This window comes from Harpegnathos saltator, unplaced genomic scaffold, assembly GCF_003227715.2.
Source record: "Harpegnathos saltator strain DR-91 unplaced genomic scaffold, Hsal_v8.6 scaffold426, whole genome shotgun sequence".
NCBI classification, from domain to species: domain Eukaryota; kingdom Metazoa; phylum Arthropoda; class Insecta; order Hymenoptera; family Formicidae; genus Harpegnathos; species Harpegnathos saltator.
The window spans coordinates 37214-61501 of NW_020230235.1; the positions used below are offsets into that span (position 1 = coordinate 37214).

Consider the following 24288-nt stretch of genomic DNA (forward strand, 5'->3'; position numbering starts at 1 on the left):
TCGTTATGTGATACAATACTTTCATTTGAAAGGCCTCAGTCCAACCAATATCAAAGCGGAGCTAGATTCTATTCTGGGGGAGTTTGCTCCTTCGTTTACAACAGTAAAATATTGGATGGCAAAGTTTAAATGAAGCCGTACGAGCTGCCAAGACGAACATCGCAGTGGTCGACCAAATGAGACCACGCCAGAAATGGTGAAGAAAATCCACAAAATGGTATTGGATGACCGTCGACTGAAACTGCGCGAGTTAGCAGACATGGTAGGCATTTCAGAAAGTACTGCACATCGCATATTAACTGAAAATTTGGACATGAGAAAGCTGTGCGCAAGATGGGTGCCACGATTGGAACAAAAACAGCGTCGTGAGGATGTTTCAATCAAATGTTTGGCGAAGTTTCGCAGCAATAAAGCCGAGTTTTTGCGCCGATTCATAACCATGAATGAAACATGGGTCCATCACTTCACACCTGAGACGAAGGAACAGTCAAAACAATGGAGTTGACAGGGGAGAATCGGCTCCAAAGGCGAAGACAATCCCATCTGCAGGCAAGGTCATGGCGTCAGTTTTTTTAGGATACGCATGGGATAATTTTCATTGATTATGTTCAGAAAAGAAAAACAATCAACGGCGAGTATTATGCGAACTTATTGCAGCGTTTGAGTGATGAAATCAAGAAAAAACGGCCGCATTTGGCGAAAAAGAAAGTTTTGTTTCATGAAGACAATGCACCAGTTCACACATCCGTTATCGCGATGGCCAAAATCAATGAGTTAAAGTTCGAATTGCTTCCTCACGCACCCTATTCGCCAGATTTAGCCTCCTCAGATTATTTTCTGTTTCCAAACTTGAAAAAATGGCTCGGTGGTTAAAGATTTGTCAACAATGAAGAGGTGGAGACTGCGGTTAATGGCTATTTTGAGGAGCTCGACGATTCCCACTATAAACAGGGTATCGAAGCTATTGAACATCGCTGGGAAAAGTGTATTGAGTTAAAAGAAGACTATGTAGAGAAATAAAGATATTTTTTCCCAAATTTTTTGTATTTTCTTTGTTAAGTCGGGTACTTCTGGGACTACCCTTGTATATACAGGGTGAAGAAAAAGTCCCGGAGCGGTAAAATATCTCGGAAACAAAGCATTTTAGAAAAAAATGTTTCGGACAAAAGTTGTATGATTTCAAAGGGGGCATAAAACAACTATATCATTTTGTTCACTGATGACACCATTTTCGAGATATTCACTGATCATTACTTTCCTTAAATAAAAACCGCAGTTTTTTATTACATCTTTTTCTAGCAATTAATTTGAACAACTTCTGTCTGAAACATTTTTTCATTTGCCTAATAATTTTGAAATATTTAAGGAAAATTGGTAACTTTTTCAACATTTAACTTACGATATCTCGCTAAGTATTCGTCGAAAGAGAAAATAGTATTAGACTTTTTTACTTTATTTACTATCAAAAATATATTACTATAATAGTGCCCTAACTTTTGTTAACACGTTGACTGCCAACTACGAGATATCTCGTAGGTTGTTTACTTGCCCAGGACGCCTAACTACGAGTTATCTTGTCCCTTCATTACTTGCCATATTTGTACAGCTACGAGGAAACTCGTAGCATAACAGTGTAAATATGAATAGATAGCCTCAGGAAAGAGAAAAAAAATGTTTTTAAAAAAAAACATTTTTAAGCTTTTTGATTATTACTATGTACTATTACTAAAATTTTTAATAATATAACATGATTAAATTAAATTGACTCTTTAGACCGGAATCGTGAAAAATTCCATGGCAGTTTACGTGTTAATTTAATAATTTTGAAATTTCCAAAGGTCGATAAGTTAACAAAAGTTAGGGCACTATTATAGTAATATATTGTCGATAATAAATAAAGTAAAATAGTCTAATACTATTTTTTCCTTTAACGAATAGTTAGCGAGATATCGTAAGTTAAATGTTGGAAAAGTTACCAAGTTTTTCTTAAATATCTCAAAAAATATTTGACAAATAAAAAATGTTTCAGACAAAAGTTGTTTCAATTAATCGGTAGAAAAAAACGGTATAATAAAAAATTAAGATTTCTATTTAAGAAAAGTAATGATCAATGAATATCTCGAAAGTGATGTCATCAGTGAACAAAATGATATAGTTATTTTATGCCCCCTTTGAAATCATACAACTTTTGTCCGAAACATCTTTTTTAAAATGCTTAGTTTTCGAAATATTTTACCGGTCCGGGACTTTCTCCTCACCCTGTATACATATATGTTATAGTGTTTTGAACTATCAAGTATAAACACTATCAAGAGAAAGTAAATAAGCCAGCTAATGCACCACAACAGCCTCAATGCCCTCCAGCACACGGGCACATGGTCAGTCTTTGGCCCTCGATATCTTGGAATCTGGCCATTTTTTAGTCATGTGCCCATGGAATCTTTTGATCAGGAAGCCATAAAAAATGACATACTACATTTTTAGCGAAATTGACTGGGATCCACTTTCTATTTAATTTGTGCGGGGTCCTTTGTTACCTATTTGCCATCAAAAATTGATAGCAGATTGCTCAAAATTTGCTCGCGCAGGTTTGGCTATCTGAGAAAACGTGGTAGAGACAGATACATAATTCAGGAGTATCTATTTTTTTGTAATGAGCCAACGCATACGTATAAACATGGAGGCATAGGTCTAAGTCCTAGTCTACAATGGTGATTTAAGCCTTAAGTCGTAAGAAATTAACCAATCGCAGTCATTTATTTTCTTCACATTCAATTATGATTGGTTAATTTTTTATATAATTTTAAATTTAATCTATTGTATTAGGAGCGCAAAAAAGTTCTGAGCCCTAGATTTCATACTACTGAAACCACAATTTAAATTGCATTAATTTTCCTGGCCTCTTGCGGTTTTAAAGCAGTGACATTTGGTCTTTCGAAACATCGTGCGATTTGACGTTTGATGCACATAACCTTAAAATCAGCAGTATTCACGATGGCAATAACAAAAGAGCATATTCGATTTTCCATCCACTTCGCGTTTCATCTGAAGAAAAATGCTGCTGAAGCCACTGAAATGATCTGTGTTGCATATGGAGAGAACGCTGTAAGTTATGCTACGTGTAAAAGGTGGTATCAAAAATTTCGCCAAGGAGATTTCAGTCTTGAAGATGAACCGCGTGCTGGACGCCCTCAAAAGATTGAAACGGACGAACTGCAAGCATTGTTGGATATAAACTCTGCACGAACTGAAAAGGAGCTTGCAGAGCAACTTGGCGTTACGCGATAAGCCATTTCCACACGTTTACATATAATGGAAAAAGTTCAAAAGGAAGGCAGATGGGTTCCGCATGCACTGTCCGAAGACAACAAAAATCGACGGCGTGACACGGCACTCACTTTGCTTTCAAGGTTTCGGAAAAAGGATTTTCTGCACCAAATCATTACAGGTGATGAAAAGTGGATACTTTATGATAATCCGAAGCGTAAAAAATCATGGGTTGACCCTGGTCAACCTTCGACATCGACGCCAAAGACCAATATCCACGCCAAGAAGGTTTTGCTTTGCATATGGTGAGATTGGAAAGGTGTATTGTATTACGAGTTACAGCCGGGTTGTTACAGCCGGGTGAAACAGTAACGGCAGATCGCTATCAGCAACAATTGAGCAATTTGAGCGATGCGTTTGAAGAAAAGAGGCCATTTACTGGCAAAGGACGTCGTACAGTGATACTGCTTCATGACAATGCCCGACCACATGTTGCGAAAGTGACTCAGGACCATATCTTTGCGTTAGGCTGGGAACTTCTCCCGTACGCGGCGCATAGCTCAAACATGGCGCCTTCCGATTACTACCTATTCCGGTCTCTGCAGCATTTCTTGGCTGATACACATTTTGTGACACTTGAAGAGATACGAAAATGCATTGATGACTTTATCGCCTCGAAGCCGGTGAGCTTCTACCATCAGGAAATTCGCAAGCTGCCCGAAAGATGGCAAAAGGTCATCGATGCAAACGGGGAATATTTCGTTGATTAATATAGTTTTGTTTGTTTTTAAATAAATTTTGAATTTTGCAAAAAAAGGCTCAGAACTTTTTTGCACTCCTAATAGATCAGGACTAAAAGGACAACCATGTTTTGTTTAAATCATTTGAAGACTACGATGTGATTACGAATAAAACGAATTAAAATTACATTTTAAATACTACTATATTTCCTGTGATATAACGTTTTTTTACATTATATATATAATTCTATTAATTACTATATTCGCCGGGATTCATCTTTTGAATGATGATTACACACTTTTAAACCTGATTGTATGATAAAGTTAGATACTCCTACAAAGTTCGTCTCTATCTGCCATGCTCCCGCACGCTCAGTGTCTCTTTCAGTATAGTTCTATTTTAGCGATCGAAAACGCTTAATAGCGTTCGAATAAACTTGATTTAATCCCTTGCACTATGATTTAAGTTACAACAGCGCGTACCAAAATCGATGATAAAGTTGCATCTATAATGCCTAGTCTACATAAATCGCAAGTCACAAAACGCAAATCAGACGCAGAACATTGACTAAAATATGTAAAAATTGAACCACCAGTCTTACTTGTGTTTACTATGTTTGGCCCGCAAAACATACGATGAAACTTATTCGTGCTTCTTATATTTGGTCTAATGTACGTACACTCGCGGACATAATAGTTGGTGAGCTTTTTTTAGTAACCTTTGGAACGCATTCCTGACTCGAGAAGGATGAGAGCTGCTGCTCTGCCTGCGGAGCACGCCTGCGCAGTGACTCACAACGATAGGCGAAAAATGACATGTACGAAGTGTCAAATAAGTACGCATTGACGTTCGCGTGGAAGATGTTTCGTAGGACTCGCTGTGGCTGCGTACCGTGGATTTCGGGCAAATATTGAACTGGAAAAAAGATACATTTCAGTTCATAACAAGAAACATAAATTACGTTGGAAATTGCTTTTAATATATGTGATGTATGTAATATTTGTCTATAGCAAAAAAGAATTAATGATAGGCATCACAAGCAAAATGTGAGAATTATTTGAGACCAATATCTATAGGTAAGAATTTGCGTAAATGAGGGTAGGTAAAGGTAAAGGTGCCTCATAGCCTCACTCCTCCTTCAACTCATCCTTTGCTCTAGGACTATCCTTGGAACTTTGTGCTGGTATCGTGGACAAGAATAAGCTTCTTGCAAAAACAGCGAAGGATGAGTTGAAGGAGGAGTGAGGCTATGAGGCACCTTTACCTGCATTTACACAGCCACGGCGAGTCCTGTGGAACATCTTCCACGCGAACGTCAATGCGTACTTATTTAACACTTCGTATATGTCATTTTTCTCCTATCGTTGTAAGTCACTGCGCAGGCGTGCTCCGTAGGTAAAGTAGCAGTTCTCATCCTTCTCGAGTCGGAATGCGTTCCGAAGTTTATTAAAAAAAACTCACCAACTATTATGTCCGCGAGTATACCACGAGCCTGACTTGTATTTCTAAAGTCAGCGGCACACGGTGCTTGTTTTCGTGCTGGATTGCTTGCTGGATGAAAATACTGCGTTCTGATTGCATTTCTATCCATCTTCGGAAATGTATCAATCAGAACGCAGTATTTTCATCTAGCAAGAAAAGCAGCACAAAAACAAGCATCGTGTGCCGCTGGCTTTATGTTTAGCCCGCAAGCATATCACGTGTCTCACACGATCTTTGGTCTGTTCTTTGTAGCTACACTGCTGAACTAGTGCAATAAGCTAGAATGAGAAAACCTATATTTGTCTCACTTTAACTTATTGCACCAGTTCAACAGTGCAGTTACAAAGAACAGACCAATTGCAGGACAAGGGGTTAATCGATCCGGGATCGATTAATGACGTTACAAAGCTTACTTGTGCATATTCGACCCAAAATCTTAAATTCTCTGTTCGAAAATAGTTATGGCTACTGCCAGTAAAGAAGATAAATTTAACAGCAGTGAAAATTACTGGTACTGCATTTCGTTTCTCGCATCAGTAAAGCCAGTAAATAGCTAATGTTGTAGGCAACGTTTGCCACGCGGCAGAAGTTAATTAAAGAATATCGCAGTACCCAATCAATGTTTCACAAATCGCACGTTATGTAAATACTATTTCCGACCAAGGCTGCGTTCCGATATTCACTGCCAGTATTGAAAATATATACTTTATGTCACATATATTATAGATTTTCAGTACTGGCAGTGAATATCGGAACGCAGTCCAAGCAAGATGTTGAATGGCTAGTTTCCTTTTCCGCAGTATTCCTTAGCCGACTTCTGTGAAACATGGTCTACAATGACAGTAAGCAGTAAGAAGTAAGCGTAAGCGGTAAGAAATAAACCAATCACAGTCGATTATGACAAAAATAATCAACTGTAGTTGGTCCATTTCTTACTGTTCATGCTTACTTCTAACTGCTTACGGCCATTGTAGACCACGCTTCACGCAAGCGTTCAGTATACAACCAGTCTTACAAGGAAAGGATCGGAACTGTCCCTCATCGATTTTGATGGGCTTTGAATATGTTTTAGAGCAACAAAAACTATCAGACACATATTTTTTTCTACCGGCGTATCTCAAGGTTTAGACGGTGAAACAACTCTTAAAAAAAAACTAACATTTTCATTTTTTGCGGATATCTTCTAAAATACGAGATATATGAAAAAAAAATTCGTACAAAAGTTTTACAGTATTTTATACTATTTGCAACGATATATTCAGATTTTTCAAAAGTATCAAAAGTTTCAACCTTTCCCCCCAACTTTTTAATTTTGCACAATTAAATTTCATGAGGACAAAATGCATTTGATGCCGAATTCATCCATATACAGGGCGGGTGGTTATAAGTTTACAATCTGAAGTGTGAAAGTAGATTAGGTTAAGGTAAACATAAAAGTCCCATACCATTTTGCGAGATTCGTAATAATTATCGAGTTATTAATGACAAAAATCTGAAGAGTGGGAGCGCGCCGACGTAGATGATTGGAGAAGCGTTGCAGCTGCTCAGGCCACAATGCGGCCCACTCGACTTAGCAACTGTTGGCGACGTGCGGCGAGACGTAGTAACGACGAAATAAAACAATGAATAGCGGCGCATTGTTCTTCCCCTCGTCGGACGAAAACGCGCATTTACAGGGTAGCTGGTTATAAGCTGTCAACCCAAAGTGTAAATTGGGTTGTAAATTGGGTTAAAACAAATATAAAAGTCCCATACCGCAAGATCCACAATAATTACTGAGTTATTAATGACAGAAATCTGAGGAGTGGGAGCGCGCAGACATAAGGGGAGGACGAGGTATAATAAAAAAATTGGGCTTTCTACTTTAAAAAATTGTTAACCTTCAATTGACCTTAAACACACGTTTTAAGATCAAACTTAGAACACCATTGTATGTCCTTCTTTAAACCATACAACTTTTATTTAAAACATTTCTTTCTCCAACGTTCGGTTTTTGAGACATTTCGCATTATCAACTAAAATGGTCCATCCTGTATATGCACATTCATCTACCTAACATCTTTATTTCGTGTAATAAGTTGCATATTGTGCCATTAAAATTAATTATCTTGCATTTTATAGTATGAGGAAATATGCATAAAAGACAGTTATTGGGTATGGCGCAACTAAAAAGAAATAACACAACACCTATTTACAGCGAAGCGCCTATATTAAGCACATCTCGTTTTTCTAAAAATTAATCATCACCATATTGTATTATTATATATGGATGGATTTGACATCAAATGCTCTTTAACTTTTTTCCTCATGAAATTTTTTAAGGCAAAATTAAAGGGATAGGGGAGAGGTTGAAAATTTTGACACTTTTGAAAAATCTGAATATATCGTTGCAAATAGTATAAAATATTGTAAAACTTTTGTACGAAATTTTTTTTCATATATCTCGTACTTTAGAAGATATCCGCAAAAAATGAAAATGTTAGTTCTTTTTTAGTTGTTTCACCGTCTAAACTTTGAGATACGCCGATAAAAAAAATATGTGTCTGATAGTTTTTGTTGCTCTAAAACATATTCAAAGCCCATCAAAATTAGTAAGGAACAGTTCCGACCCTTTCCTTGTTAATGATCCTAAGCTAATATAATAATGATTCTGATTAATTGATTTTAAAAAATTAATTGATTTCAAAACATTAATGAATCCTAAGAATTAATTGATTTAAAATTAATAGATAAAGCAACAAATATATATACTATTATACTCCCAAATAGGTAGACATATTGGCAATAGCATGCACGTATTCAATTTATGTTTTATAATACCACTGAAGCGGCATAACATGGTTGTAATATGCTTGCTGTAAGAAATATGTATTTATTATTCCATGCTTTGCAGCAAAATATCAATTTGTTTTATTGCTAGCTAAGTGCGTCCTTTTGCCGACACAATACATAATATGTGCTACAATTATCATGGCAACAGATTACTTCTTTATATGTTGCTTTATGATGCTTCTTGTATAAAGACATACCTTCATATACTTATGCTATTATTTTAATTCTTGAATTCAGTCTTTATGCAGACAATATGCCGAAATTGTTGAAATTTGTCTATCTTGACTATTATACTTTTGTACTTTTATGATATATAGTATAATAGTATAATAAAATACAAGATGTATGTATTATTATACTATATATTATAAAATATATTATAAAAATATAAAAGGAAATATATAATTGTGTTCATAATAATATAACTTTATTATAATAATAATTTATAATACTTTATTATTTAAATTATAATAATACTTTATATAAATGTTATGTAATATACTTTATATAATATATAAATATTTTATATAATATATAAATTATAATAATACTTTATTATTATAATAATCCATATTTTAATAATAGCAATCATTAATATTATATTTATGATATTACAAGAAAATGAAGATTCCCAGTAAACATTAACTGAAAATAACATAACAGAAATGTTATAATTTCCAACTCAACAATGTAACTGTTACGAAACATACATATTATATCGCATTTATATTGTTGAGTGACAAATTATAACATTAATGTTCTGTTATTGTTAGTCAATATTTGCTGGATTATTACGATTGTCTTATGTATATTTATATTACATTTATATATTTATATTACAATTAATCTTTTTTACATACATGATATTTACTACTACATTATTACAAAAAGCAAAAACGTTAGTTAATTCTAAAGATACACATAACTTAATATAACGCCAATATCAGTAAACTCTGTTCAAACTAAGTAATATGTTTAGAACAGAGCTCGGCAAAGTTTACAACTTTCGGTTGTCGGTCGCTCGCGACCGTCAGTTGCTGAATCCGCTGCGCGGTAAAGGGAGATAGAAGGCGTAGCTTCCGAAAATCGGCCGAAAGTTGTAAACTTTGCCGAGCTCTGGTTTAGAATATACATATGCGTGCATACATACACATATACACGTGTGCACCAATATGCACACGCACATATATATACGAATTAATTGTTTTCTTTTTCTGAATGGAACATTATCAATTTTTGGTCCAATTAAAGATATAATAAAATAATATCATAAATGTAATATTAATGATTACTATTATTAAAATATGGATTATTATAATAAAATTATATAATTATTTACATAATTTCCTTTTGTATTTTTATAATATATGACTACATTTATCACTTCAGCATTGTGTGTGTGTGTGGTTTTAAATCAATTAACTTTTTAAGATGCACTAATTCTTTGAAATCATTTAATTCTTTAAGATCAATTAATTATTTGCAATAATTACTACATCAGCTCAGAATCATTAGCTGTTTACTGATTTTAGGGCACGTTGTTCCAACTCCTTGGTAAGTTAACTGATAATTAAATCATTTGTCTGTCTTTGTCTAAACTGAAAAAAACAAAGATAAATTAAATAATTTAACTATCAATTAACTTATCAAAAAATTGGAACAATCAATCTTTACTGATGCGAGAAATGAAATGCAGCATCAGTAATTTTCACTGCTACCAATTTTTTTACTGAGTTTCCAAACACACCCTTAATCCCAGGTTGATTAGTCCAGGTCCATTTGAATATGCTACAAATTACACTATAAATTACATCGTAACTCAGAATGTCACCAAATTCCATTGACAATACTCGTACATAAAGATGCATTTATACGTACGAAAAGTAAATTTCTATGATAGATTTAAATGAGCAAAAAGCCTAACATCAAGTTTGCCCCAGTCTCCTTTATATCTATTTTAAAAAAACCATTTTAATCTTTTTTTCTTTGTTCATTTAATAGCTTATCGTGTGACATTTTTGATGGAAATATTACGAAAAGAGATAGTTGAATTATATTAAGCGTAAAGCCAACTGCATTCTGGACCTATTAAAACATATAATGTAAAGTAATATGTAATGTATGTTTGTCAGTGAACTTTATAATATACTAAAATAAGTCTTTTTCCAAAAAATGGAGAGATAGGTTGCATAGTCATCTCTCTCAATAATATCTTTAGCATTTAAAATAAAATAGATATATATTCATATATTGAATTATGAAAAAGAGAAAAATCAAATGCAAAAGAATTGTAGTTGAAACTAGAAAATTTAATATTTTGCTATGATCTGATATCTCAAGAGTTTAACCCAGTATACTATAGAGCTTACTGATATTGGCAGGTTATCTTGTATTTCTAAATATTTCATACAACTAAATTGCAAGAATACTCACAACAACAAAAGCATTGTCAATGATAAAACCATACAATAACCAGCTGAAGGAAACTAAAGTACCCATGAGGATAAGTGGAAATGGAAGTATTTCTGTATTTTTTGTCTTTATAATCTCCCTCTGAAAAATGAGCAAATTTTTTAAGCATAATTACATAATTACTTTTTGAGAATGATTCAGATAGTTATATATGAAAGTTTTAATCATCTTACGAGGTGTACAAGAGGGGCTGCAATTAAAAGAAGAAGAAGTATAGTAACCAATATGCCAAATCTAAATTCAACATTTGATGGATGTTCTATCTGTGCATATACAAGGAAGACTGTGATAAGAACTGTTACTTTGCCTATTAAGTTGAGTACATCTCTCTAAAAGGAATAATATAATATACAATAAATAAAGAATCCAATTTCAATCAACTGTAAATAAAATATATTTTAATAGAGTCTATATCTATAAGCATACTGTATTTGCAGCATAATAGTAGTATACTGTCATATATACTGTATTTGTTATAATGCCAAATACATTAACATTTATCATTGCAGGATCACTCAACATCCATGCATATCGAAGCATCAATGTACATCTACAAAGTTAATTATTTCAGTATATATATCAATTTTATTTATTTTTAACTTAATTCCTGACATACACACACACACACACACACCCACACACACGCACCCACCCACACACACGCACACATGCGCGCACACACGCGCACAAACGCGCACACACACACACATTCTTGTTATATAAAATTATATATACAAATTGTTTTACATATCTCGACTATCTGGAATATTTCTGTTGTGTTAATACAAAAAACGTCTAAAAAGAAAATTGCACTGTTCGAGAAGGCAATTATGATGATAGGAACATTTTTTCTCAAGATAATTTTTTCGGAAATTTCAAGGTCAAGGTCATTTTTTAAAATAGAATCATTTCTGTTTTGATGATATTATAATTGGAATTGAATGAATGTCAGCAACTTATAACAATATAATTTAGGTGATTTTTGACATATACAGGGTGTTTGAAAGCTTATCATGCAGACGAAAGTTGGAGATAAATTGGGTGTAGCCGAGAAGAAAAGTCATGTACCATAATGTCAAATTGGCAATAGTTACCGAGTTATTAATTAAAACATGTGAGCCAACGAGCGCGTAGAGAGCGGAGGGCGGCCGCAATAAGCACGTAGACATTTGATACAGGCGGAGTCAGCGAGTGGCGGTAGGCAAACGCGCGCGGCGAGGGGCAACGTAAGCGACAAGAGGCGACCGCGCGCGACGAGGAGCGAGCGAGCGCGAACGACGAGGAGCGAGCGAGCTTTTTCTTTATAGCTTTTTCCTTATAGCTCGCTCGCTCCTCGTCGTTCGCATTCGCTTACTGCCACTCGCTAACTCCGCCTGTATTAAATGTCTACGTGCTTACTGCGGTCGCCCTCCGCTCTCTACGCGCTCGTTGGCTCACATGTTTTAATTAATAATTCGGTAACTATTGCCAATTTGACATTATGGTACATGACTTTTCTTCTCGGCTACACCCAATCTATCTCCAACTTTCGTCTGCATAATAAGCTTTCAAACACCCTGTATATGTTTAAAATATAGAGGATGTGGCAAAAGTCTGGAAACACTCAAATATCTCTTAAAAAATGAATTTTAGAAAAAAATGTTTCAGACAAAAGTTGTAAGGTTCAAAAAGACACATTCAACGCTTGACTTTATATCCGCTTGACTTTCTCATTCATACTCATTCAATCACTCATTCACTCACTTTTTTATACACGCACGCACATACACACGCACACACGAGATGTAAATCCGACCGTGCAACCTCCACGCGGTACATCTTGGGTAATGCTAATGTCGGCAGTACTGCAACCTTCGTGCTTCATAACTCGGGAAGTACTTAACGAAAGAAAACTTTGTTATAGTTATATGTTTTGAAAAATTCTCGAGGTAAGCTACAAGAATATGTAATGAAAAGTGGGGGATTCCATTTACAAATATCAGATTGACCTTGACCTTGGCAACGCCATCCAAGGTCAATCGGATATTACCATTGAATGCATCTTTTTAAACCTTATAACTTTTGTCTGAAACGTTTTTTTATAAAATTCATTTTTTAAGAGATATTTGAGTGTTTCCAGATTTTTGCCACACCGTGTATATGGTTGAGAAAAACGGAAAAGATTTATACTTTTTAATACAAAGATTTAATTTAAAAAATAATTCAAAGTAATGTCTATTGACTTCAATACCAATAGTGAATAATCTGTTAGCAGTCGGTCAATAGACTCAATAGATGATAACAGATTCAATCAGGTTCTGTCGACAGATCCATAATAATCTACAGTACTGGACAAAATAAAATACGGAACTCAAATATTTTTTTGTCGTTTGGACATTTTTATCCAAAAGTTTTTCACTAGGTTCTAACTAAATACGCGGTTGTTATTTATGACCGAAAAGGTCAAACTTGCTTTTGTCACTCCAAATTACCTTCATCCAGAAATCCACATCGATATATTTTTTCCAAACGTGATCTTATTGGTCTTTCGGATCAAAGAGCGACGTATTGTAACATTGTTCCTTAAGCTAAGACTCCATGCATGCGGTGAGCTCCGGCAAACGGCTGCGGTGACCAATCAGGAGACAGACGCATGCCGGAGCTTGCCGCAACCGGACTTGCGCCTCCCTCCTGATTGGTCACCGCAGCATTTGCCGCAGCTCACCGCATGCATGGAGTCTTAGCTTTAAGGCCCATCTACAATGGCTGCAATAATAAGGTTCTAAGTGTAAGCAGTAAGAAATAGACCAACCACAATCGATTATTATAAGAATAATCGGTAAATATACAGAAGTACACAGTCAGCTCCGATTTTAATGAGACTAGGCTCATTCGACGCGTTTTTGTACGAGAAACAACTTTTTCCTTTGGCAAAATCGTCGCTCAGTTCCGCGAAGCGAGATATGAAGCGTTAAAGCAGACCATAATTCAGGTTAGGAAAGCTGTTATATCGACGAACTTTGGCGACATAAACATGTCTCGTAACTAATTCCGAGTGTTCCGTGACCTTGATGTTGACATATCTAAATCGATTTGTGATATCGTTGCTCAGTAATACATTCGTCGCCTAGAGAAGTACGTGTATTCGTGCATTATTCCCGCCAATAATAGCAATTTCTTATCACGACATAAATATGCCTCGTAACTAACATAAACTTCCCGAGTAATATACAAAAAGTTTTAGTCCGTGCTCACTGTTCGTTAAAAAGTTATTAACAAATGAAGTTAGTGATAAGAGTTTGCACCGAGCATGTGTACACACGCACACACACACACACGCACACACGCACACACGCACACACGCACATACACACACACACACACAAGAGGGGACCTTCGGCCCCCACCCGCACCCCTCCCCCCTCGAGGGTCAACGGGTGCAACTCGCTTCATGTAGAAAGTCGTAATAAGTCGCAAACTCACATGTGACTTTCCATATGAAGCGAGTTTCACCGGTTAACCCTCGAGGGGGGTGCGGGTGGGGGGCCGACAGTGTTGCCAGATTGGGGTTTCTTTCCCCAAAATGGGGAAAACTTATGTAAATGGGGAAAATTTTGGGGAACGAAAATTTGTGGGGAAAAGTTTGGGGATCATTTTAAACTTGGGGATTTTTTTGTAGGAAAATCTTTATATAATAGGTTTTCTTCTTTTTTGTCATTTCATGTACAAATAAAATATGATTGATAAATGTAACGGCCTGAGTACATATTTTTACATAATACATACATACATATATTTTTAATTTAGTATAAATACATATTTTTACATAATACATACATATATATATTTTTAATTTAGTATAAATACATATTTTTACATAATACATACATACATATATTTTTAATTTAGTATAAATACATATTTTTACATAATACATACATACATATATTTTTAATTTAGTATAAATACATATTTTTACATAATACATAATGCATAACGCATAAAGAACTCAACTAATCCCCATAATAGAAATAAAAAATTCTGATTGGTTGATTCCCTTATACGTTATGCATTATGCATTATGCAAAAGTCTGTGTTCAGGCCCTAAGGGTCTATCCACACAAATTTGCATAAGCGCGTAACGCATATGCATAAAGAAATTGACCAATCGTATGTTTGATACAAAAAACATTTTTTTATTAGACGGATCATAGTCAATTTCCTTATGCATATGCGTTACGCGCTTATACAAGTTTGTCTGGATAGGCCTTAAGAGGCGTAGATATTCTCGTTTGTTTTATTTTAAGATGATATGGACTGGATAAGTAAGTTACACTGCTAGCAGACTGACGTCAAATGACGTACTAATGACGTCTTAATGACGTTAGAGACGTCATTAAGACGTCATTTAACGTCAGTCTGCTACCTATTTATACAGGTTATTTTATACAGGGTCATCGAAAAATATTGGAGCCCCCTAATATCTTCAGTTAGAATGCATTTTGGAGAAAATGTCCAATAACAAAGTTGTATGGTTTCAAGCGGAGAGTAAGATGATGACCTTGATTTTGACCTTGACCATGTCCTTCAAGGTCACTTCAAGGTCAATCTTATTTTTTTTAATAGAACTCCCAACATTTTATTGCATATTATAGCAATAGCTTATCTCGAGAGCTTTCCAAAATACTATAAAAACATTTTTTCATTAAGTAATAACTTTTTGAGTTATAAAGATTTGATGTTAACAATTTGTTAAGTGGTGTGTGATTCCGACCAGTTAAGGCAAGAGTGGTGTGTGATTCCGGCCAGTTAAGGCAAGAGTGGTGTGTGATTCCGACCAGTTAAAGCGAATTTCATTCCAATTGGTCAGCTTGGGCAAAATATTCAATTGTACCAAATAATTCACAACAAATGTTCAAATTGTTGCCCTTCAACAGCCTGGCAATGTGCCAATCTGTTATAAACAGCTGAAACCGCATTCCGGAACATTTCCGGCGGTATTAGTTCTATTCGAGTTATTTTCCCTCTTAAATCATCTAAATCTTGAGGCTTGGTGACATAAACTTTACTTTTCAAGTAACCCCACAAAAAAAGTCAAGTGGGGTCAAGTCCGGAGACAGAGGTGGCCACTCAATATAACCCCTTCGCTCTATCCACCTGTCCTGAAAGACCTCATTCAAATATTGACGGACAATGACACCATAATGAGGTGGAGCTCCATCCTGTTGGAAATAAATTTCATCCATATTCCCACCAGCTATGTCTCGAATAGCTGGAACAATTTGTTCGCGAAGCATGACTGTGTATACTTGTGCTGTCAAATTGCCTTCAATGAAGAAAGGGCCAACTGGTCTACCATTAAGAACACCAGCCCATACGTTAACTTTTTGTGGATATTGGGTATGATTGTCTTTTTTCCAGTGAGGATTAACGTCACTCCAATATCTACAATTGTGTCTATTTACATTTCCAGTCAGTTCAAATGTTGCCTCATCAGAGAAAACAATATTATTAAGTAATAGAGGATCGTCGACAATCATCTCCATCATAAGATCACAAAATTCGATGCGTCTATCAAAATCGTCTTCGGACAACTCTTGGACCAAATGAAGTTTGTATGGATACGATTTATTCAATTTCAGAATTTTACTGACAGATGCATGACCGATTTCGTGTTCTTGGATTCCTGGAACGCGATTGATGGAAATGTGGGACTTTCAACGAAAGACTGTAAAACATCTAATGCTTTATCATTATTTGTTGCTGTTTTACCAGAGTTGCTGTCTACCAGATCTTGGAAGGCTTTTAACGCAACCAATGTCCTCGAAACGTTGAACGAAACGTTGAATAGTACTTTTTAACGGATTACAGTACTTTTGGAGATCCTATTATTTTCATTCCGAAAATTTTTATTAAATAATCGCGTTATTATTTTATACCCTCTTTGTTGATCTCCCCATCCTCGCATCATTAACAGTGTTATTCGATCTCTTTCAGAAAGCTCCGCCATTCTTAATTAGAGCAAAGAAGAATTAATCAGGTAAGTGATAGGAAATTGATCTAAATAATTAAGTAGAGAAAAATATTAATTATTAAGTGTTGGTCCAACTATCGAATTGTTTATTTCAACCAGCACTAGCAAAAAGCTCGTTGAGCAACTGAAAATCTAATAGATCAATTAATAATATTTACGAAAAAATTCTGGGCTATTGGAAATGAAGATGTTTGGGATAATCAATTGAAGCGCAATGGCTTCTTTTGTTACAGAAACAATTTTTGGGGCTGTTCGTTTTCGTCCACGAGGTGATTGCTGCTCGCTAAGAAGAAGACAGCACTGCATCAAAGATTCAAATCAGTGATTCGCATTATTTGCTCGAGAGCTTGTATTACTATTGATGCCTGCGAGAGTGAGACAATAAACATCGGCCCTGCCAACGCTTTCGGGCAGATTCCCGCTAACGCCTTCGGACATCACGCATTCGAGCAGCTTCTCGCGATCACCTTCGGGCAGTTTTCCGCCATAGCCTACTAGCATAACCGCTTGAAGCCGTACAACTTTGCTATTGAACATTTTTCCAAAATGCATTCTTACTGAAAATATTAGGGGGAGCCGATACTTTTCGATTAATGTATTTTCTTTAAACCAATTAATTAGTCTCATTATTTCGCGCACAAAGGTATTAAGGTTATGATTACTGAAAACTAAATAATATTTTACAAAATATTTTACATTTTGTGTCAAAAAATTGTTAACTTCAAACCTTTATAACTCAAAAAGTACTTAATAAAAAAATGTTTTATTATAGTGCTTTGGAAAGCTCTCAAGATAGGCTATAAGAATATCCAATAAAATGTTCGGAATTCCATTTAAAAAAATAAGGTTGACCCTGAAATGACCTTGAAGAGCATGGTCGAGGTCAAGGTCAAAGTCATCATCTTACTCCCCGCTTGAAACCATATAACTTTGCTATTGGACATTTTCTCCAAAATGCATTCTAACTCAAGATATTAGGGGGGTCCAATACTTTTCGATGACCCTCGTATACATGTATATATACAGGGTGTTATAAAAGTCAGAGAAGAGCAGAATAACTCGAAAAATATGTGTCCTACAAAAAATACGAAGTACTGGGTTTTTATGATTTTTTTCTGGCTATCTGACAGTGACCTTGGATTTGACCTTGATAATGACCTTAAAGGTCATTTCAAGATCAGGTCAATTATTTTAAATAGGACCCCATACTTTTGATCCCAGAAATGAAAAGAGCGGAAAATTTTATGTTCGGATATGACCTTGAACACTGCCAAATTTGACCTCTGAAGGTCACATAAAAGTCTAAGCTTGTTTTAGGCTGAAAACGCGAATATCATCGAAAATGCACCTGCTACGGAGCAATGTTACGCATAAGAATAAGAATGTAGAGGTCAACGAGGGACATTCAGCCGTGACCTTGCCCTTATTCTCAAGGTCATAAGTTAAGATTATTATTAAGGTTAAACCGGACTTTTTTGGGACTGAAAACCATACTTTTGACCTAAAAGTGTCAAGATTGAAAAATTTTACGTTCGGATATGACGTTTTCAACCTTGATCTTGTTCTTAAGGTTATGTGTCAGTCATATCAAGGTCAATTAATTTTTTTAGGCTGGAAACACATACTTTTACCTCCCCCCCATAATATGAAGAGTGAGATTTTACGTTACGTACGAGGTCACACTCCGATTGTTGGTAATTCCTCAATCGGGCGCCATTTTGGATCAGTCATCTTGAATTTGTCCAATCCAACGTCGGATTCGATTTCAGAAACGACTTCAAAAACTCCTTAAACGAGATCCAATTTTTGTTATTCTTAAATATCGGCCGCTGTCTTGAATCGGCCATCTTGAATTTGCAAAGTCCGACGTCGGATTCGGTTTTAACGAGCTCAAAAATCCCAGGATCGGTATCCGAAAAATTTATTCGCCATCGATAAAGTGTATGCTTCAAGGTTTTTATTTGTCTCGATTCTATCAGTGTCAAACAGATAATAGATTGTTTTTGAATTTTCATCGATTTAACAAGTTTTGATGTCATTCTAGTCCGTTTTGAATTATTATATTATTATTGACGATCAATGGTGCATTAGTTATTATTTTCATTTAAAGGTAAAGAAACCGAATTTTTTATACCAAATTTTTGCAAATTTTTTGTTTTCAATTCCAAATGGCTTCTCTTACAGAGCATGAGAGAGTTTCGCTATTGATGATGAGAGGATGGGGGGATAGACAAACGTCATACAGTGAAGTGAGATTGCTGTTCAATGAAAATTTTCGTAATGAAGGCGAAGGTATTTCAATATCGACTGTATCTCGCACCATCAGACGATTTGTAGAAACTGAGAGTAATAAAAACCGCTAAAAATCTGGGAGGCCAAGGTCCCAAATGACAGAAGAGCGACAATTTAAAGTAGCTCAATCATTTGTTGAGAATCCCAGATTGTCAATTAGAAAAGCATCTCAACAGCTTCGAATGAGTGTATTGTCAATTTCCAAAAATCTAAAGACCATTAAGTTCCACCCCTACAAAATTCATCTCCACCATGAGTTGAATGAGGATGATTTTGACCGCAGGGTGCAATTTTCAGAAGTTATGATGCAAAGAATTGATCAGCAACCGAACTTTTTGCATAATATCGTTTTTTCAGACGAAGCGTCTTTTAAAATTATTGGTAAGATAAACCGTCATAATTTTAGATATTGGGACAACGAAAATCCTCATTGGATGCATGAAGCACATACGCAGCGACTTCAAAAATTGAATGTTTGGGCAGGTCTTTATGATAATCAAGTGGTTGGGCCTTTTTTTATAATGGGAATTTTATAAATGGGAATTTAAACTCAAAAACCTATTTGCAGCTTCTAACAGACCAAATTGTTCCATCAATACAAGAGATTGTTGGTGATAATTTTGATGATGTTTGGTTCCAGCAAGATGGGGCATCGCCACATTATGGACGTATTGTTCGGAACTATTTAAACGATACTTTCCCTAATCGATGGGTAGAAGAGGAACAATCGAATGGCCACCGAGATCGCCCGACATTGCACCACTTGATTTCTTTCTTTGGGGCTACATAAAAAATAAAGTTTATTTCACTAAACCTCATAACCTGGATGAGCTTCAACAACGGATCATAGACGAATGTGCTACAATACCTCCAGAAATGATAAGGAGTGCGACTGACAATTTGTACGTCTGCTTAGCACATTGCCAAACGGTCAATGGGGAACATTTTGAACATCTCTTGTAATCTCAGGCCGAGTTACAAGATGTTTTGCCTTCGGTGGCTGGGACTAACTGAACCTTGCCTTCAGTGGTCGGGTTTGAGACATCTTGCCTTCAGTAGTCGGGTTTGAGACACCTTGCTTTCAATGGTCGGGTTTGAAACACTTTGCCTTAAGTGGCCGGGTTTGAGACACCTTGCCTTCAGTGGTCGGGTTTGAGACACCTTGCCTTCAGTGGTCGGGTTCCGAGACGCTTTACTTTTAGTAGACTTCACGATCAGTGAAGTAACGTAAAACGCATAATTTTGAGAACAAGATCAAGGTTGAAAACGTCATATTCGAACGTAAAATCTTTCAATCTTGATACTTTTAGGTCAAAAGTATGGATTTTCAGTCCTAAAAAAGTCCGGTTTGAACTTAATAATAATACTTTTACTCAGGTGTAGTAAAAAGAAATCCATTATTTTTCCAATAGATGACTTTAGTTATCTGTATCTCGCGTTGTATAAGTCCGATCGGGTTCCACCAGATGGCGTTAGAAAGATGAGATTTCGTACTAAAAAAACTTTTATGACAGTTTTGTGATTTGACTCAGTTTTGTTTGAGCGCGCGTCAAAGATGGACACTAGCAAAGAGAAAATACGCTATATTTTACAGTTTTTCTTCGATAAAAGCGAAAACGCAAGCGAGGCGGCTGAAAATGTGAATAGTGTTTATGGTCCTGATACTGTAACAGCCAATCACGCGCAATTTTGGTTTCGTCGATTCCGTTCCAGTAATTTCGATGTCAAAGATGCACCACGCACTGGAAGGCCAATTGTCGAAAATATCGATAAAATCATGGACATTGTTGAATCCGACCGTCATGTAAGCACTGTTTCGATTGCCCAAGAGCTAAAGATTGCACAAAAAACCGTTTGGAACCATTTGAATAAGGCTGGATACAAAAAGAAGCTCGATGTATGGGTACCACACGAGTTAACGAAAAAAAACCTCATGGACCGAATTTCCATCTGCGAATCGCTGCTGAATCGCAACAAAATCGATCCATTTCTGAAGCGGTTGGTCACTGGTGATGAAAAGTGGATCACTTACGACAACGTCAAGCGAAAACGGTCGTGGTCGAATCGCGGTGAGCCGGCGGAAACGGTGGCCAAGCCAGGATTGACGGTCAGGAAGGTTTTGCTGTATGTTTGGTGGGATTGGCAGGGAATTATCTACTATGAGCTGCTCTCCTACGGCAAAACTCTTAACTCGGAACTGTACTGTCAACAATTGGACCGTCTGAAGGAAGCAATCGCCCAGAAGCGGCCAGCTTTGGCCAATAGGAGAGGAATTGTGTTCCATCAGGACAACGCCAGGCCACACACATCGATAGTGACTCGCCAGAAGCTCCGGGAGCTTGGTTGGGAGGTTCTTATGCATCCACCTTATAGTCCGGACCTAGCACCAAGTGATTACCATCTGTTCCTGTCCATGGCGAACAATTTTGCTGGTGAAAAATTCGCTTCAAGAGAGGCTTGTGAAAATCGACTGTCTCAATTTTTTGCCAATAGGGACGAGGGCTTCTATGAGAGAGGCATAATGAAATTACCTTCAAAATGGCAACAAGTTATCGAACAAAACGGCGCATATTTGACCTAAATCGGATCATTCTAACTATGGTAATTAAAGCCTTCAATTTCATGCAAAAATAATGAATTTCTTTTTACTACACCTGAGGTGTAGTAAAAAGAAATCCATTATTTTTGCATGAAATTGAAATAATATTAACTCATGTCCTTGAGAATAAGGGCAAGGTCAAGGCTGAATGTCCTTCGTTGACCTCTACATTCTTATTCTTATGCGTAACATTGCTCCCTAGCAGATGCATTTTCGAAGATATTCGCATTTTCAGCCTAAAACGAGCTTAGACCTTTATGTGACCTTCAGAGGTCAAATTTGGCAGTGTTCAAGGTCATATCCGAACGTAAAATTTTCCGCTCTTTTCATTTCTGGGGTCAAAAGTATGGGATCCCATTAAAAAAATTGACCTGACCTTGAAATGACTTTCAAGATCGTTATCAAGGTGAAATCCAAGGTCACCGTCAGATAGCCGGGTAAAAATCATAAAAGCACAGTATTTCGCATTTTTTCCAGGACTCTTATTTTTCGAGTTATTCTGATCTTCCCAGACTTTTATAACACCCTGTATATATATATACATATTGTATTATATATACATTACCCGGGACCCCTGGAAATTTCGAAAAATATACACTTTATAAAAAAATATTTCAGGCAAAAGTTATAGCATTGAGAAAGATTTACCGATCTTAACAATTTGACCTTGGTTGGCGTCATCAAGGTCAGAACAAAGTCACTTTGGATTTTGTAAATGGAACTCCCAATTTTTAATTGCATATTCTTATAGCTCTTCTCAGACCTTTTCAAAGCACTATGGTTTTATCCAATTTAAATAAGGTGTTCCGATGTTATCGAGTTTTTTAAAGTAAGATATCTAGCCAACTAAGGCAAGATCGCAGGATGATCCAGCCAACTAAGGTAAGATTGTAACGACACATACCGGCAAATGTGTCGTTACGCTGACTGCCGCTGAACATCACGCGGCAGTCAGCTGAGCGCACGCCCCCCGACCCGCGCTGTCACCGCGCCTGTCAACGCGCTCACCCGAGGCTGGCCGAAGACCCGGCAGCAACGCTCGGGAAAGATCGGCCACCGAGCCGAACTCGCGGTGCCGCCAAAACAATCCTCGGCGGACGTCGCATACTCACGATTACTCTCGATCAAATTCGGATTAATCAACGAAAGAAACCGAAGACAGAAAATGACGGATATATAAACCCGACAGTTCTTGTCTTTGAGGAGTCGAGTTTTGGACAGGCTTCAAGCAGTCTTGGGAGAGTCCTCGGAGAGTCTGAAGCGATCCACCGTCTAGGAAAGCTCGTCAACGAATCTGCAGAGTGCCTCCAGAAGATCGAAAGTTCCGAGTAAGTAATCTACCAGGCCGCAGCCGTCGGCGTCCGCGATTGCTTCCGTTCTTTGCGAGATATAAAGATCGGACGGCGAGTTTGCCGTCGCTCCAGTGTGTTCGCCGGAACGATCTTGTATTTGTACCGTCTTTGCGAGATATAAAGATCGAACGGCGAGTTTGCCGTTGCTCCGGTGTGTTCACCGGAACGATCTTATTTTGTGCCGTCTTTGCGATATAAGGATCGGACGGCGAGTTCGCCGTCGCTCCGGTGCGTTCGCCGGAACGATCTTATATTTGTACCGTCTCTGCGATATAAAGATCGGACGGCGAGTTTGCCATCGCTCCGGTGTGTTCACCGGAACGATCTTGTTTTGTGCCGTCTTTGCGATATAAAGATCGGACGGCGAGTTTGCCGTTACTCCGGGGTGTTCTCCGGAACGATCTTGTTTTGTGCCGTCTTTGCGATATAAAGATCGGACGGCGAGTTTGCCGTTACTCCGGGGTGTTCTCCGGAACGATCTTGTTTTGTGCCGTCTTTGCGATATAAAGATCGGACGGCGAGTTTGCCGTCGCTCCGGTGTGTTCTCCGGAACGATCTTGTTTTGTGCCGTCTTTGCGATATAAAGATCGGACGGCGAGTTTGCCGTTACTCCGGGGTGTTCTCCGAAACGATCTTATTTTGTGCCGTCTTTGCGATATTTTGTGCCGTCCTCGCGATATAAAGATCGGACGACGAGTTTGCCGTCGCTCCGGTGTGTTTACCGGAACGATCTTGTTTTGTGCCGTCCTCGTGATTCAGAGATCGAACGGCGAGTTTGCCGTTACTCCGGTGTGTTCTCCGGAACGTTCTCAAAAATATCTTTCTTTTTGTTTCTTCCTCTCTACTTCCTATAGGACTCAGAGCACGTAAGGATACAAGGGCAGAAAGAGTCGTCGCCCACACTTACCGACTGTCTGGCACGGCCGCCGGCCCAGAGTAACCCCATCGGGAAAGCGCATCGCGCCGACCCAAAAATCGATCAACGACCGCGACGAATAGAATCGGGGAGCAAGCGATAGGCATCGCGAATCTCTCCCGTCGTCAATAACGCGAAGAAACAAAGCAAATAATTACGGCGTGCCGAGAAACAAGCGTGAGCCTTACGCCCGACGCACGACATAACTATTGTGCGCGCCCCACAAAGCGCTAACGCGGCTCGACGCGACGCGTTTTTGCGTACTTTCTTCTATACGCCGACAGTCAGACAAGACGAGGACTCGGCCTTTAAACGCCGACTA

General features: G+C 37.3%; 1 protein-coding gene across 1 annotated transcript in view; it reads right to left on the bottom strand.

Moving 5' to 3' along the window:
* Nucleotides 1-9671: 9671 nt before the first annotated feature.
* LOC105181441 (sugar transporter SWEET1) overlaps nt 9672-24288 on the bottom strand; it is a 94463-nt gene continuing 79846 nt past the window's right edge. Inside the window, exons 3-6 of the mRNA XM_025301519.1 lie at nt 11221-11344; nt 10968-11123; nt 10756-10875; nt 9672-10407 (exon numbers count right to left, since the gene is read on the bottom strand). Coding sequence (XP_025157304.1) covers nt 10294-10407; nt 10756-10875; nt 10968-11123; nt 11221-11344 — 514 coding nt within the window. The 3' untranslated portion in view covers nt 9672-10293. The remainder of the gene's footprint in view (nt 10408-10755; nt 10876-10967; nt 11124-11220; nt 11345-24288) is intronic.